Source organism: Gorilla gorilla, chromosome 17, assembly GCF_029281585.2.
Source record: "Gorilla gorilla gorilla isolate KB3781 chromosome 17, NHGRI_mGorGor1-v2.1_pri, whole genome shotgun sequence".
In the NCBI taxonomy this organism is placed as follows: Eukaryota; Metazoa; Chordata; class Mammalia; order Primates; family Hominidae; genus Gorilla; species Gorilla gorilla.
The window spans coordinates 104,138,822-104,152,500 of NC_073241.2; the positions used below are offsets into that span (position 1 = coordinate 104,138,822).

General features: G+C 35.4%; 1 protein-coding gene across 2 annotated transcripts in view; it reads left to right on the forward strand.

Moving 5' to 3' along the window:
- Positions 1–13,679, forward strand: part of ZNF407 (zinc finger protein 407) — a 480,437-nt gene that overhangs the window by 190,582 nt on the left and 276,176 nt on the right. For both annotated transcript variants that reach the window (XM_004059553.5, XM_055368592.2), the window contains exon 4: positions 1,274–1,348. In XM_004059553.5, coding sequence (XP_004059601.3) covers positions 1,274–1,348 — 75 coding nt within the window. The remainder of the gene's footprint in view (positions 1–1,273; positions 1,349–13,679) is intronic.

Genomic DNA, 13,679 nt, shown 5'->3' on the forward strand with positions numbered 1-13,679 from the left:
GTAGAATGATTGTTATTTTCAGTGTATATAAGTGCATTATTTGAATAAAGAAGTCATGGTCATTTGGTCTTAAACCTGAGATTCTGTAATATTATATGAAATTAAACGAAACAAATTAGACATTTAGACATGAAAAGAAAAGAAGCATTTTTTTAGAAGTTGTTTTGCTTTTGGCTTTTGTCACAAGTCTTTTCTGCAAGGATACAGTACTTTACAGTCTTATGTGGCTCATTTGTGCAAACATGTCCAGATGAATTCAGTGTTTAATGTTGAGAATCTTATAACATGCCAATTTGATTTGTAGCCTTTCATATCATAGAATGCTAATTAAAATCATATTTTTGCATATGTCATGTCTTTCATGTACATATGCAAATAGATTCTGTTGCCTTTCAGCTATTAGTAATTAACTTTATGAAGGACAGCTGTAATACATAATTAACAAAAATGTTTGCAAGCCCTTTTACACTGAAAGTTACAACAGTAAATTTTTTTTCTGCTTATCCAGAGAGCCGTTTTAGTTTTGATGCTTCTGAATGTTTCTGATGTAAGTTGTTTTAAATAATCGCATGACGTAATTAAATTGATACTGCACTGTGTTCAGGGGTAGAATGGCATTCATGTACTGCTGATGCCTGTCCATTTCATATTTATGTCAACAAAATTGAATTAAGTAAGCTGATTTGTGTATAAAATAAGATAGTATGTCAGGTAATACTTTTTGTTTGTTTTTGTTATTGATATCTAGGTACTTCAATATAATTTTTTGTGCTATAGATACAGTAAACATTTGTATTATTTTTAAAAACCTCTCTTCAAGTTGTTACCATGTTTTTAAGGAAGCTCCATGAAAGCTATTCTTTTTCTCTTTTACGGTCCTTTAAATATTTAATAAAATGACATTTTCTCAAACTCATTTCATGATTGAAGTGTGTGATGACCTAGGTGCTGTGCATGTTATACTGAGGTATTGCTTCATCTTTCTTACCAACTGGAAGTGAAGGCAGGGATTGAAGAACTACAATCATTGTGCTCTTTTGCTCACTGTTAGTGTATCCAAGTCAAAACTGAACCAGTCAATTTAGATGTAGACTTCTTTTGAAGTCCTACAGTATATTTAATCTGTATGCAAGCTTTGGTGTAGCAAGAGTGCCACTGTAATACGCTTTTTATGCTATGTTTGCATATATATATTATTCTTAAGTTCTCTTTGTACAGATTTCTAGCGGAGAGTCAAGTTTTAGTTTTATAATTACTTTTGTTTATTTTTTAGGGTCGCTTTTGTAATGAAGAAGCACTTAAATACTCATCTACTAGGCAAGCATGGAGTTGGCACCCCAAAAGAAAGGTAATTTTCATTCTTTTTTTTTCATTTAAAAATACAATTTGATTTTTATTTTAGGCTTTATTTAATGACATGACTTCTAGAATTTTTTTTCACATCAGTTAATCATGTTTCTATTTGTGGTACTCTTTTGTCAAATATCATATTTTATGCCATCGTTTCACAAAAATTTAACATATTTTAATTAAAACTTGAGTCTAGAAGTAGTTGAAAGCATTTGGAGGACTTTGAATTTGTGAAACAACCTTGAAATACTAGAAGAATTAAATTGGAGGGAATTACCTTCTGAAAATGCATTCGAGTGTGATAAAACAAATATGTAAAACTCAACTTTGTTTTATTATATATTCTTATTTTGAGGTTTTAAAATAACAGTTTTGAATTCTTACTCTAGACTTAAAGATTGCTGATATTAAGAAGAAATACATCTTGTGTCATCCCCCAAATAATACTACAGTTGCCATGTCATGAAAAATAACACTACAATTATTATGTCATCAACTGCCAGGTTTTCTTTTTTCTTGCTTCTGTATCATAATTAGCTTCATCGCATAGACTTAATTATATTAGGTGAACTGAAATATAGCAGTGTCAGCTACCAGGTGAACATGGCTACTTCTGATATTTTAAATCTTTAAAATGTGCAGCTCACTCAGAACTGGTGTGAGCATTAGTACTTTCCTTAAAGTCAGGATAGATTTTCAGCTCCCCTCAGATTCTCCAAGGTAGGATCCAAAATTCTACAGATACTCTCAGAAACTTTAGTTTTTTTAATACTGTTTTCAAAAGTCTCTAGTGATGCAATTTTTTATGTTACTCTGAAGCCTGAGGTCTTCAGTCATATTTGTAAATGTTTAATAGTCTTTTTAAAAATTAAAATACTCTTAGCAGTATTTTCTCTGTTCATGGGAATTTAAGTTGACTTTTCTGTCAGGCGTATTGTTTTCTTTAGTATTGTAGTATGGGCATAGACTGCTACTGAGTCAAAATTTTGGGATCTTGGGATGTCTCCTTTGCACCCATATGTTTGATTTCCTCCCCTCCGCTCCCCTCCCCTCCCCTCCCCTCCTCTTCTCTTCTCTTCTCTCTTTTCTTCCTGTTCTCCCCGTTCTCCCCTTTCTCCCCGTTCTCCCCTTCATTTGAGATGGAGTCTTCCTCTGTCGCCCAGGCTGGAGTGCAGTGGCATATGTTAGCTCACTGCAAGCTCCACCTCTCGGATTCACACCATTCTCCTGCCTCAGCCTCCCAAGTATCTGGGACTGTAGGCACCCGCCACCACATCCGGCTAATTTTTTTGTATTTTTAGTAGAGACGGGGTTTCACTGTGTTGGCCAGGATGGTCTCAATCTCCTGATCTCGTGATCCCAAAGTGCTGGGATTACAGGCTTGAGCGACCGTGCCCGGCCTATTTCCCCTGTCTTTCTTTGTAACATTGTATTTAATAATTGCAGCAAAAATACATGCATTGAATGTGTCAGGGATGCATTATTCTTGAAATTTAAAAGCATACTATACTATATTTTTAATAGAATAATTTGCGACATGTCAAAGTTATGTTTCATAAGTGTTGTTTAAGTATGTAGAAACAGAACATATTTGTAATTGCTATGTTTTCATTGCTTTCACATGCATTATCTCAGTCCTTCTTTGACCTTATTAGCAGTACATTATTATTCCAGTTTTATAGATCTAAGGACTGAGCCTAGAAAATACAATAATAATTTATTCAATATCTCATAAATAATAAATGATGGAACTGTTACTTTTCTGACTCTGATTTCAAAATAAATTTGAATGAAAACAGTCGAGATTGTGTAAGTAGTAAGAAGAAAATATTTCCCAACTGTACTTTTAAATACTATATATTTTTAATTTAACTACATCATTTTGGTTTTTACTTAGAAATTTTTTTAAAAGTTGAAGAATTGTTCATATTGTTTCACAGGGAAAAGTTGATCTCCCCATATATGTGCATGTATGTATATATGTTCATGTATTAAACAACTTAAAATGCTAGACATACTCTATATATTACGAATTTGAGAATCAAAAATTTACTGTTTTTTTTCGTTTACCCTTTTCGTTACATTCTAAGATACTTTTTCTTTTCTTTAATCTTTATTTCTGTCCTGAATACATAAAGGGAGATTAAAACTGAGGCAGGAGAAAGATTGAGTTTCTCCCCTCAGACACATGGTAAGCTCTTCTCAGATATTGACACTGTTTTTGTCCTAACATCAAGAAAATCGCAAGTGGGAAAGCACACCCACCTTCTGGATCAGTACCTTTTAAGTACTCCAAGCAGCAACATTCTTCTAAACCAAACGTCTTTGATTGAATTGTTTTTCCTTTTAAAAATTCTTTGAGAGGACTTCTTGTTTTTGACGTCTGCTTATATGGCACTCTCTCCTGTTACAGAGAAATACTACACAGGAATGCCAGGACCCCAGCAGCAGTATAATTTTCCAGTAGACACCTGTAGCTAGAGCAAACCAAGATTTCAATGGTATAATCTAGAAGCAGAAATGCCAGTCTCCTTGTTTCCATTTCACCTTCCTCCCTTCCTTCTAGTGGTTTTAGGAAGCAAACCCTTCGTCAGTATGCTGAACCATCAGTCTGGGCATAACTGTTCTCTAAATTAAGTTAAATATTTTTCTTACCTATTTAAAACGTTAAAGCCTTGGTTATACTTTTGCAAGCTTGCTGTATTTTAATTTCTCCAGGACAGTATAATCAGTTTTAAAAAATGTTTTTAATTTGATTCTCCACTCTAATGCATTGCATATTATAGCAAATAGTAATAGAAGTTAGCTAAATAGGCTGTGACAATTAAATTAATAATGCATTTTGTTCGCAAGTATTTAGGCCTTGTGCTTTGACTGATACATGCAAAAATTATAATTTATTAAAAATAAATCCATATACTTGTACTATAAAGTTTGATGATCCAGTAAATTTTGTCAGCATGGCTATCATTAGAAACAGAAAACTAAATTATTTCAAATATTTTCTTTGAGACTCTGTGAACACCTGAGGTGATGGCTTATGTAAGATTATACTTTTTTGTTCCTACATCTGCATTAAATTATTTTAGTGCAGTATCCTACAGTATTTCTGAAATCCTACACACTTAAATTCAAACAATTACATATAACCACATTCAATTCACATTCTAAAATAATAAACTCCAGTTAACTTGCAAGTTCATTTGAAAGTATTCGCTATTTTAAATGAGTAATTCTCTTTGTGGTATAAGTAAGCCAAAGCATCTTTATGACTCTTTGAATTGACTAATAGTAATCTAGAAAACGAGCTTATCTACAATTATCACAATTGGAACAGCCATACTAAGTATATCTTCTGTGAAAGCCAGGTGCATTTACAATGGAAGTGGATGGTATTCGTCGTTCAGTGCTGGAAATCAGCTGGGTTTTGAATGACTGTGTAAATAGGAGGACAGGGAAATGATTTGTGTAGAGTTTTGCATCTGATCCATTGCTTTTGTGGTGTCAGAGATGCTGTCAGGACATATCTGCACTGGCAGGGTCTCAAGAAGGCTGATAAACTCAGAAAACTACCAAAGAAGAATTTTAAATTATATGCGTGTATCATAAAGTATAAGCGTTAAATAATTTCATAACCCAGGAAAAGTACTTGTGTTTTTACTGGTGAATATTCAGATCAAAACCTTACATATTTCTTCCAGTGCAGCCATTTTTGTCGGAGTCTGTGAAGTTTCTTACCCTCAGTGCATTTTTGTTAGCATGGCTGTTGGGTGTGTTCAGGCTACTGGATTTGGCTCAGGTCTTCTTAGTATTTTTGCTCAGGCTAAGATTTCCTCTGGGATCCTCCAGATTACTGAGCCCTGAAATTTGTGCTGGCCTCTCCCCTTTTATGAGACATTTGGGATATGGGGTTAGCTGTCTTTCTTTTAGCAGCACCATTGATCTTATTGATGAGTCAAATCTTTACCCCACCTAATGTAATTGCGGGGAGATGTCTCAGAGCCCTGATGCTTATTCTAATTTATTTGAAGCCAGTATAATAGGACATGGCATTGTGTGGGTCTTTTGGAGACTCTCTTCTCTCCTTTTTCTCTATTTTCTCAAAAACTTGCATATTTATAAGTTGAAGTGGCATAAAAGCATCATTGCTATTTTTCAGGTTTAAACAGGAGCGTTACCTTTTTTTTATGAAACATGAAAATATCTGAAACAGCAGCATCCGTGGAAAAGTGCATGCACCTGGCATGCACATGTCACTCACATGGCATGCACGTCACCCACATGGCACACACAGCATGTACATGGCATGCACATGTCACTCACATGTCATGCACATGGCCCACATGGCACACACGTCACTCACATGGCACGCACATGGCACTCACATGGCATGCACATGGGACACACATGTCACATGGCACACACGATGTCACTCACATGGCACACACATGATGTGTGCAGTTGTGACTGATGCTTCACAGGGTTGTTTACAAGCTTAGATGATGTTATATGAGAAAAGCCATGCCTTTATAGAAACCCTGAGGAACTTATTGGGGAACAGATTAAATTTTTTCTTATTAGAAGATATTCTATTCATCATATATGACTGACCTCCGACGTCACAGTTGTCACTGTTTTCCACTTTAAAGAAATAACTTCTAAGTTGTTCTCGTTGCATATATTTCATTTTATTAAAGGGAAAACAGTTTTCCTCTATTCCTCCATAGTGAGTTTCTATAAGGTAAATACTGTTATCCATTTTATCATTGAAATGGGTGATTTATTCTAATGGATGTGTTGTGATAGTTTCTTCTGTCTGATATATTCTTCATGGGCTCCTTCTGGAATATTTTTTGTGAAACTTTTCAGTCACCTCTGTATCCAGGCTTCAGGCTCTCCCCTTTACCCACTACTTATTAGTCTTTCCCTTATTTCTTCTTTTTTGTCCATAGTTAGCAATATTTTTTCTTTTTCTTTTCTTTTTTCCCCATGATGGCCAATTTAGGAAAAATAAAGTGTTTATGGGCTTCTCTCCACCTTAGAAAATATTTACACAAGAAATAATTCTGTTGGGCTAAAGTGGAGGAAAACATGTCAGTTCTTTCCATTCTGGGTTGCTTATTTTGTTGCGTGGGGAAGGGGGTTATATTTCGATGACGTGCTGCTTTTGCATGAGCTGCGAACTCTTTTTGTTTTTTCATTTTTTCCATCTTTTAACCTGTAAACAGTTAAATATAAATAGTATCTATGATCATATGACCTGGTTTTAATGTAAAAAAGTAGGGTTTTGTTTTTTTTTTTTTTTTTTGGAGATGGAGTTTCTCTCTTGTTGCCCAGGCTGGAGTGCAGTGGTGTGATCTCGGCTCACTGTGACCTCCGCCTCCCGGGTTCAAGCAATTCTCCTGCCTCAGGTTACTGAGTAGCTGGGATTACATGCACCCGCCACCACACCCGGCTCACTTTTTTTGTTTTTAGTAGAGACGGGGTTTCATCATGTTGGCCAGGCTGGTCTTGAACTCCTCACCTCAGGTGATCCACCTGCCTCGGCCACCCAAAGTGCAGGGATTACAGGTGTGAGCCACCATGTCCAGCTGTAAAAGTAAGATTTAATAGTGTGATAGTCCTGCTAGATCAATTTGTTCTGCATGGAAAGACAGCTGGAAGTCATATCAATTCATCTAAAGCCGAAGTGTTTATTTTAGAAAATTTCTCTTATACTGTATTTGCTAATAAACCAACAATTTACTAAGGCACATGTGGAGATAGGAGATACGCCCTCATATTTCACCAAAGTTATCTTGCTGGGATTTGGAAGTATTTCTAAATTCTATGGGTAATTCTTTGGGTAATGTGGATGATCTGTGGTTGCTTCGTCAGCAATGTGTTATTACTAACAATATTTTCTAACTTCTGCTTCATAAGTTTTGCAGATGAAAGTTAACAAAAGTCAGCATCTGTGCTGCAGAATCTCAGGATTGCAGGCAGATACTTATGGCTCCTCTGGGGGGTGGAGAGCCCTCTCTTCAGGCTTCTCTCTTTGTTGGGTTCCTCAGCTCTTAGGAAGCAATGTCACCGGTACTCCTGCATCAGTTCCATCATCAAATGCGACATCAAATATCTGGATTCCATGTATTTGTCAGATAATTTACTTTGATGTCACGATTCCTTCTTTCTTCTATTCATTTCTTAATGTCCTTTCAGTTTTAGCTTTCAGTTATTTCCATTGCTAGAGAACTGCTTTTCTTCACTGACTTGTTTCGTTTTCTTCCTTCCATAAATTGACTCCGCTCATTTAGCACACAGTTATGACAATGACTTAAATTTAAGACTGTTTTAAGAAGTAACCTTATAAAAGTTACATATTTATTGTGAAGGTAGTATTTAGGATGCTGTTCATGGAAATACATCTTTCTTTTAAGATTCAGAAGAATTATTTCTCTCTGGTCTTTATTCCAGAGAAAGTTGTACTTTTCTCTAACACTTCGTTAGCCTTTGATACTAGCAAATCATGTATATAATTGAGTTTTCCTCTTTATGTTTACTGCTGGGAAGCTCATGGCCAAAATTGTGATCCATCTTTAGTCAGCAGGATAGCCTTAAAGGCATGCATTTTATTTACTACTGTTATTTCCAGTTTTATTTATTTTTTCCTTATGGGGAAGTCCCATTTCATGTCCGCAATATATTTTAAAAACCTCCCATAAATCAAAGCTCATGTAATTCAAGGGCAGTTTTGCAATAGAAATTGTTTTTGAGTAAAACCAATATTTTTCTGGAAGTGCATATATCTTTAGCCATTTGGTTTTGGGGGCGTTGTATTGAGCATTGTGCATCCCTGCGATTAGGCATATTTTAATTGTGCTTGCTCTGTTGTAGGAAACTGCTGTGCACTTCTGTGTAGTGCTCCAGTTGTGCTTTTTACTTCTCAGAATTATTTATTTAAAAACACGCTTGCTTCTAAAGTTTGTTGAGCAGACCCAGTTAACAAGTACTCCCAAGGAAAGGAAAGGGAAGGATTCCTTTCCTTTTATACCAGGAGTCCTTGCTCTCTAGCTGTATAAAAAATACTGTTTCTTTTAGTACATCTTGGTTATCTTGAAAAAAAAAAAAAACACCACCACAGTTTACTACTTTAGTAGAAATTATCATGCTAGAGGTAGTGAGTTTTTAAGTGTTAGTAGTATATGTCACAGAAAATAGATTTTGTTTCTTATTGCTTCTAAGATTCATTCCTTAATTTTAATCTAGGAAGTTTCTATGTATCCTGAGTATTATTTTATTTATAAAATAAATATAAAATGTCAATAAAATGAATAAATATTTTATTAATAAACTTGAATATTATATGATTTTTATTCTTTAGGAAATACTGATTATTATATAGTTATTTATAATATGTGACAAATAGAACTATTATTCCTACTTAAGGGGTTTTGTGCGGACAAGTGATAATAGGGCATCTTATTTCTTCACCTATTTATTCTCTCAATAAACATTGACTACTATGTTCTAAGACTTAGGTGATCTATAGTGTTTGAAGATGACACAGCCTCTGTTCTCATGGACTTGAATCTTCGGGTTGATGTCACAGGTGAGGATGGAGAGGCAATACATACTTAAAAGATAATTTTCGTAGGTATAAGATTGAGGATGCTATTCTAGGGAGTGTCTGGGAGAGGTGCTACTTTAGGATGAGTGGTTAGGAAAGTCCCTCTCGAAGGGCCTTGTTGTGTTTGATAGGTGGTTAGAGCAGTTCCAGCAGAGAGCACATTCCAGGTTCCCTGAGAGGTGTGGGAGAGCTTGGTGTGTTTTGTTCCGGTGTGCCTTGAGCTCAGTGGCCTTGCACACAGGGTTGGGGAGAGTGGTCTAAGGTAGAGAACTAAGATCCCAGAGTTGTGTGCGTTGTTTCAGGAAATGGTCACCAGTGAGCGTATTTCATTGGCGGAAGGGGGTGTAGTGGAGAGGAGAATATGGGCATATCAGGATGAACCTGGGAACTGGGTTGGAATCCAGCTGAACAGGCCGTGGCTGCTGTGCCAGTCGTCTTTTCCTCTATCTGTGAGAGAAAGCCAGCGAAGTTGAGAACTCCTTGGAACTGTAACTCTGACAGCCTGCAGTGCAGAGCCCAGGGAAAGAGCCTGGGCTGGTGGATTCGCAGTGTTTCTGTGGCATTCGTCCTGGAACTCCACCTCCTTTTTCCTGGTTTACTACCTGGTCTCTTCTCTTCCCCAGTCACTAATTTAGTTTCTTTGTGTTCAAGTTCATATTGCAGACCAGCCTGCAAATAACCTTTTTAATCCTGTTTTATTTTGTTAAAATCTTTCCCTTATCTTTGTATCTGTTTTTTTTTATTTTTTCCGTCTGTACTTTTGTTCTACCTGTCCTCCAATACACTCATGTAATGTCCCACCTCTCCTGGTTGCCAGTCCAAATCATGTCTTTATTTCAAGTCCCAGTCTGATGCCCTGGCCACTGTCTTCTGTGAGTCCTTTTCTTGTTTACTGTATCTCTAATTGGTCTTCTTTTTCATCACATTCCTATGGAACATTAGAGAATAAAAGGTAATATACATGTTAATATATGTTTAGATTAGAACTACCTTTATCTTACTCCTTCCATCTCCCCAGAAAGAAACCAAAAGACTGTAATAATACTACATGCATTATAACTGTGTTATTCAGTACCAGTTCAATGAGTTATTAGACCAGAGATATATGGTTAGTACTCTTATAATCTTTACTAAAATGACAATTATTTCATTCTCTTGCCTCTTATATAGAAATAAGATAAAACCGAATTCTGTAGAGATATTGAACTATACCTTTTGTAGTATGAACCTTCCAGTTGCCCTTGTGTGTATAATACATTGTTGTCTGCTGTGACAAATTAATTTTTAAAGGATTTTTCTTTTCTACTACCATTTAGTCTGATAGTTGACTCAGATTTGGGGTATAAGAATATCTGCTGTTTTTAAGTTTTTAAGAATTTAGGTGTTTTTCTTCAGCTGGCATCTAGCATATTTTTGGCCATTCTTTCTTTTTTTTCACTTAAATTACTTTTAGAACACTGGGGCTTATACAGCTGGACTCTGACTAAAATATGCCTTAAGCTCTTATCTTTAACTCCCAGTCATTGCCAGAATTAAAGAGAACAAAGGCCTATATGTTCACTGTAGTCTTCAATTATGCCTAATTACCAACTTGGATACAGTTTCATTATACAGTACTGACTTTTTGTGAGCAGTTCTTTATGATGTCTTGGTAGTTGCTTATAAAAGTCCGAATTAAAATTTTTTGTGAGGAATTTTCAGGAAAGAGAATCTATCTGAAGTAATTTTTGTCAAGTTGCATCAAAGCAATTTGATCATTTTTATGAGAAAGAAGATATTTTTATTTCATTATGCTACGGTGCTATGATAGGACACAGGAAGTGTTTACATAGGTTATTTCTACAACAGGGTTTCCCCCAATTCTTGGTCTTAGGGCCACTTGCATGATCTATTGTGAGCTTAGAACAAAGAGAACCTCTGCTAACACTGTGGTGTTTTCTCACACTTAGTACTCATAGGAGAAAACAAGCAGATGATTGATAATCCCGTTTGAGACATCTTGATCTTGTGGTCATCCTCGGGTTCTACAAGATGTCTGACTGTCATTTCCTTTAGTCCTTTCAAGAACATTAAGGCACTCTTTGATACTTTTAAGATATTGCTACCTCCTCAGGTTGAATCATATGAACTTGACATTTACTATGCTAAAAACAGTCAAATATTGTTAATTTCATATGAGTCAAACTAATTTTATATAGAAATGCTTCTAGTATATGATGTCAATATAAAGATCTGCTTTTCAGGGAAATAACCCTTTCCATTGAGATTTAATTTAATCCAGTTATTTATTGTTTGGTGAATAATGATTTCTTAGACATAGCATTGAGCAGTAAGCCTATCGTGGAAGAAGGCTGGTCAAGCTGAGATGAGAAGCAGTCTCACCTTGGTGAAATGTATCAGCTTTTGGTGAAGCTGACATGAATTTATCGATACTGTCAGTGTTTTCACTCACTGCCATACAGAAAGCCATGGCTCCCTGTCTTCTAGGCCAGGGTCAGTGTGTACTTTATTTTCAAGGGTCAGATTTTTTCTCACTTATTCTGTGATGCCTTCCCTAGATTCCACTCCAAATAGTCACATCTTACCACTTAGAATACTGATTTAGCACCATTCTATTTTGCCTTCCTTTTAAAAAGGCGTTTATCCTGTCTCCAGACTAGATGGTTAATTTCTTGAGGGCTGGTCTCAGCTTCTCTTTCCTGTCTGCGCTTTGAAGAAGGGGATTCACACTCAGTAAGTACTGCTAGATTTAGGATACTAAAATCTTCATTGAGAGTTTTCTTTTTCATGATGGACTTTTACTCAGCTGGTCTAATTTGTGACACACAGTCCCAGTAGTATTGCACCTCGCATAGTTTTATGGAACTTTATATGGCACTGCCACTTACCGAGTCACCCTCAAGTTCATTGTACTTTGAATGAATGTCGCCTGTGACGCTGCGGACAACATTTCCCCTCCTTGGTTGGCAGATTTTGGTGAAACTGATGTGGATTTACAGTTCTAAAATACAAAAACAATCATACTGTTTATGTATGGAATTTTATCATTTTAAAGATACTAATTTTTTAAAAAACATTCAAGAGCTTTTTAGTTGTGAAGGTCTAAATAATCTTTGCTTCGTTTTTTCATGCTAATCACACAGAGCAAAGGATTGTGGGAAACAGCAGATTCAGCAGAACATGTAGATGAAAGTTTTTATTTAAATTAGACCCAAATTTTCTTTGAAGTTAATTAAAACAATAATTTCTCCTTTCATTGTCACTGTGTATTATAGTGTTTAGAATGCCTTTTTCTCTTTTCTTATTTGTGATTATGCAATATGGTTATGCCATATATTTTTGGCAACTAGATAGCGGCAGACTTATTTCTGGATAACAAGTCTTCTAAAATTTATGCCTTTGCCTTTTAAAAAATTATATTGTTATTATGATAATAAAATATCGAACATTAGGAGAAATTTTAATTAATGGCATGACCCCAATGCTTATTTTTAAAATTAATACTTATGACAATATATGAACATATTTCAAAGTTTCAGTGTGTTCAAAAGATAGAATATGAAAATATTCTTCTTCTTTATTTTCAAACTAATTTCTTTATTGTTGGTTTTCTTAGCATTAACTCTTTTTCCTTTAGCTGAAATGAAAAACAATTTTAAAACTTACGTGGAACATAACTGTGTGAAATCAATAAAAGCCAGGCTGCTCTGGTTGAAGCTGGAAGAGGGTCACAAAGACACGTCAATTGTGGAGCAGTTTCTCCACGTCTCACAGAATCTATGAGGCACTTCATCAGATTAAAGAAAATATCTTTTATATATGCCGCTCTCCTCTCTTATTTACTTGCTATTGACTTTTGTAGATTTAACATCCATAACATTGTAGATTCCTAAGACGTGCAACTTAAATTTCTGTAGAGTATTTTGAATTGGGCGTATTCAGAGACCACTGTGACAGAGCTCTTAACTAGTGAGAGAACCCAGAATGTGGATCTCAGTATTGTTTATTTTTCTTTACTCATTGTATGTTTCTAGAATATCTGAAGAAGTGATTCAAAACAAAACAGTTTTGTCAAAAGAATCCAACTGCTGGAGTTGGTGAAGATAAATAATAATAAATATTTTGGATATAATCATTGTTAGCTAGAAATACAAGTTTGGCATAAATCAATGTCTGGAGTGTAATATTTCTAGTTTTCAGGTTTGGTGTTAAGTTCACAAGTGTTTATTACTAAATGAATAAATAAGGTAGTTTTGTGTCTTGAGGCGTGATCATGATTTCCCACATTCATAAGATCCACACCATATGCTTGATGTGTAAACAAAGAAAAAGTGATTTCTGAAATTTTTATTTAGTCCTTTAGTACAAAAACTACCCCATTCAGTAAAGGAGAAAAAGTTCGTTGAATGTTGAAAGATGGTTCTCTTGTTGGATGTTATGAATGTAAAGTGTGACTTTGAGCAAAAATGTAGTTTGTTAGAAAATTATTAGTGTTTATTGTAAGATTTTATCTGAAATAACAGTGGTGAAATAACTTGAGCAGCTATTCAACTCATTACTATGATGAGAAGAGTTGGGTTTGGACATTTTATTTTAGGAAGTGTTTTTCTTTCTATAACTTGCAGTTGGCAGAAGAGGGAACATCAACTGACCGTGTTGTCGGGAAGTATTTTCCTGGAAGGAAAGACCTTCTTAGAGGAGAAGGCCATGAGTCAGCACG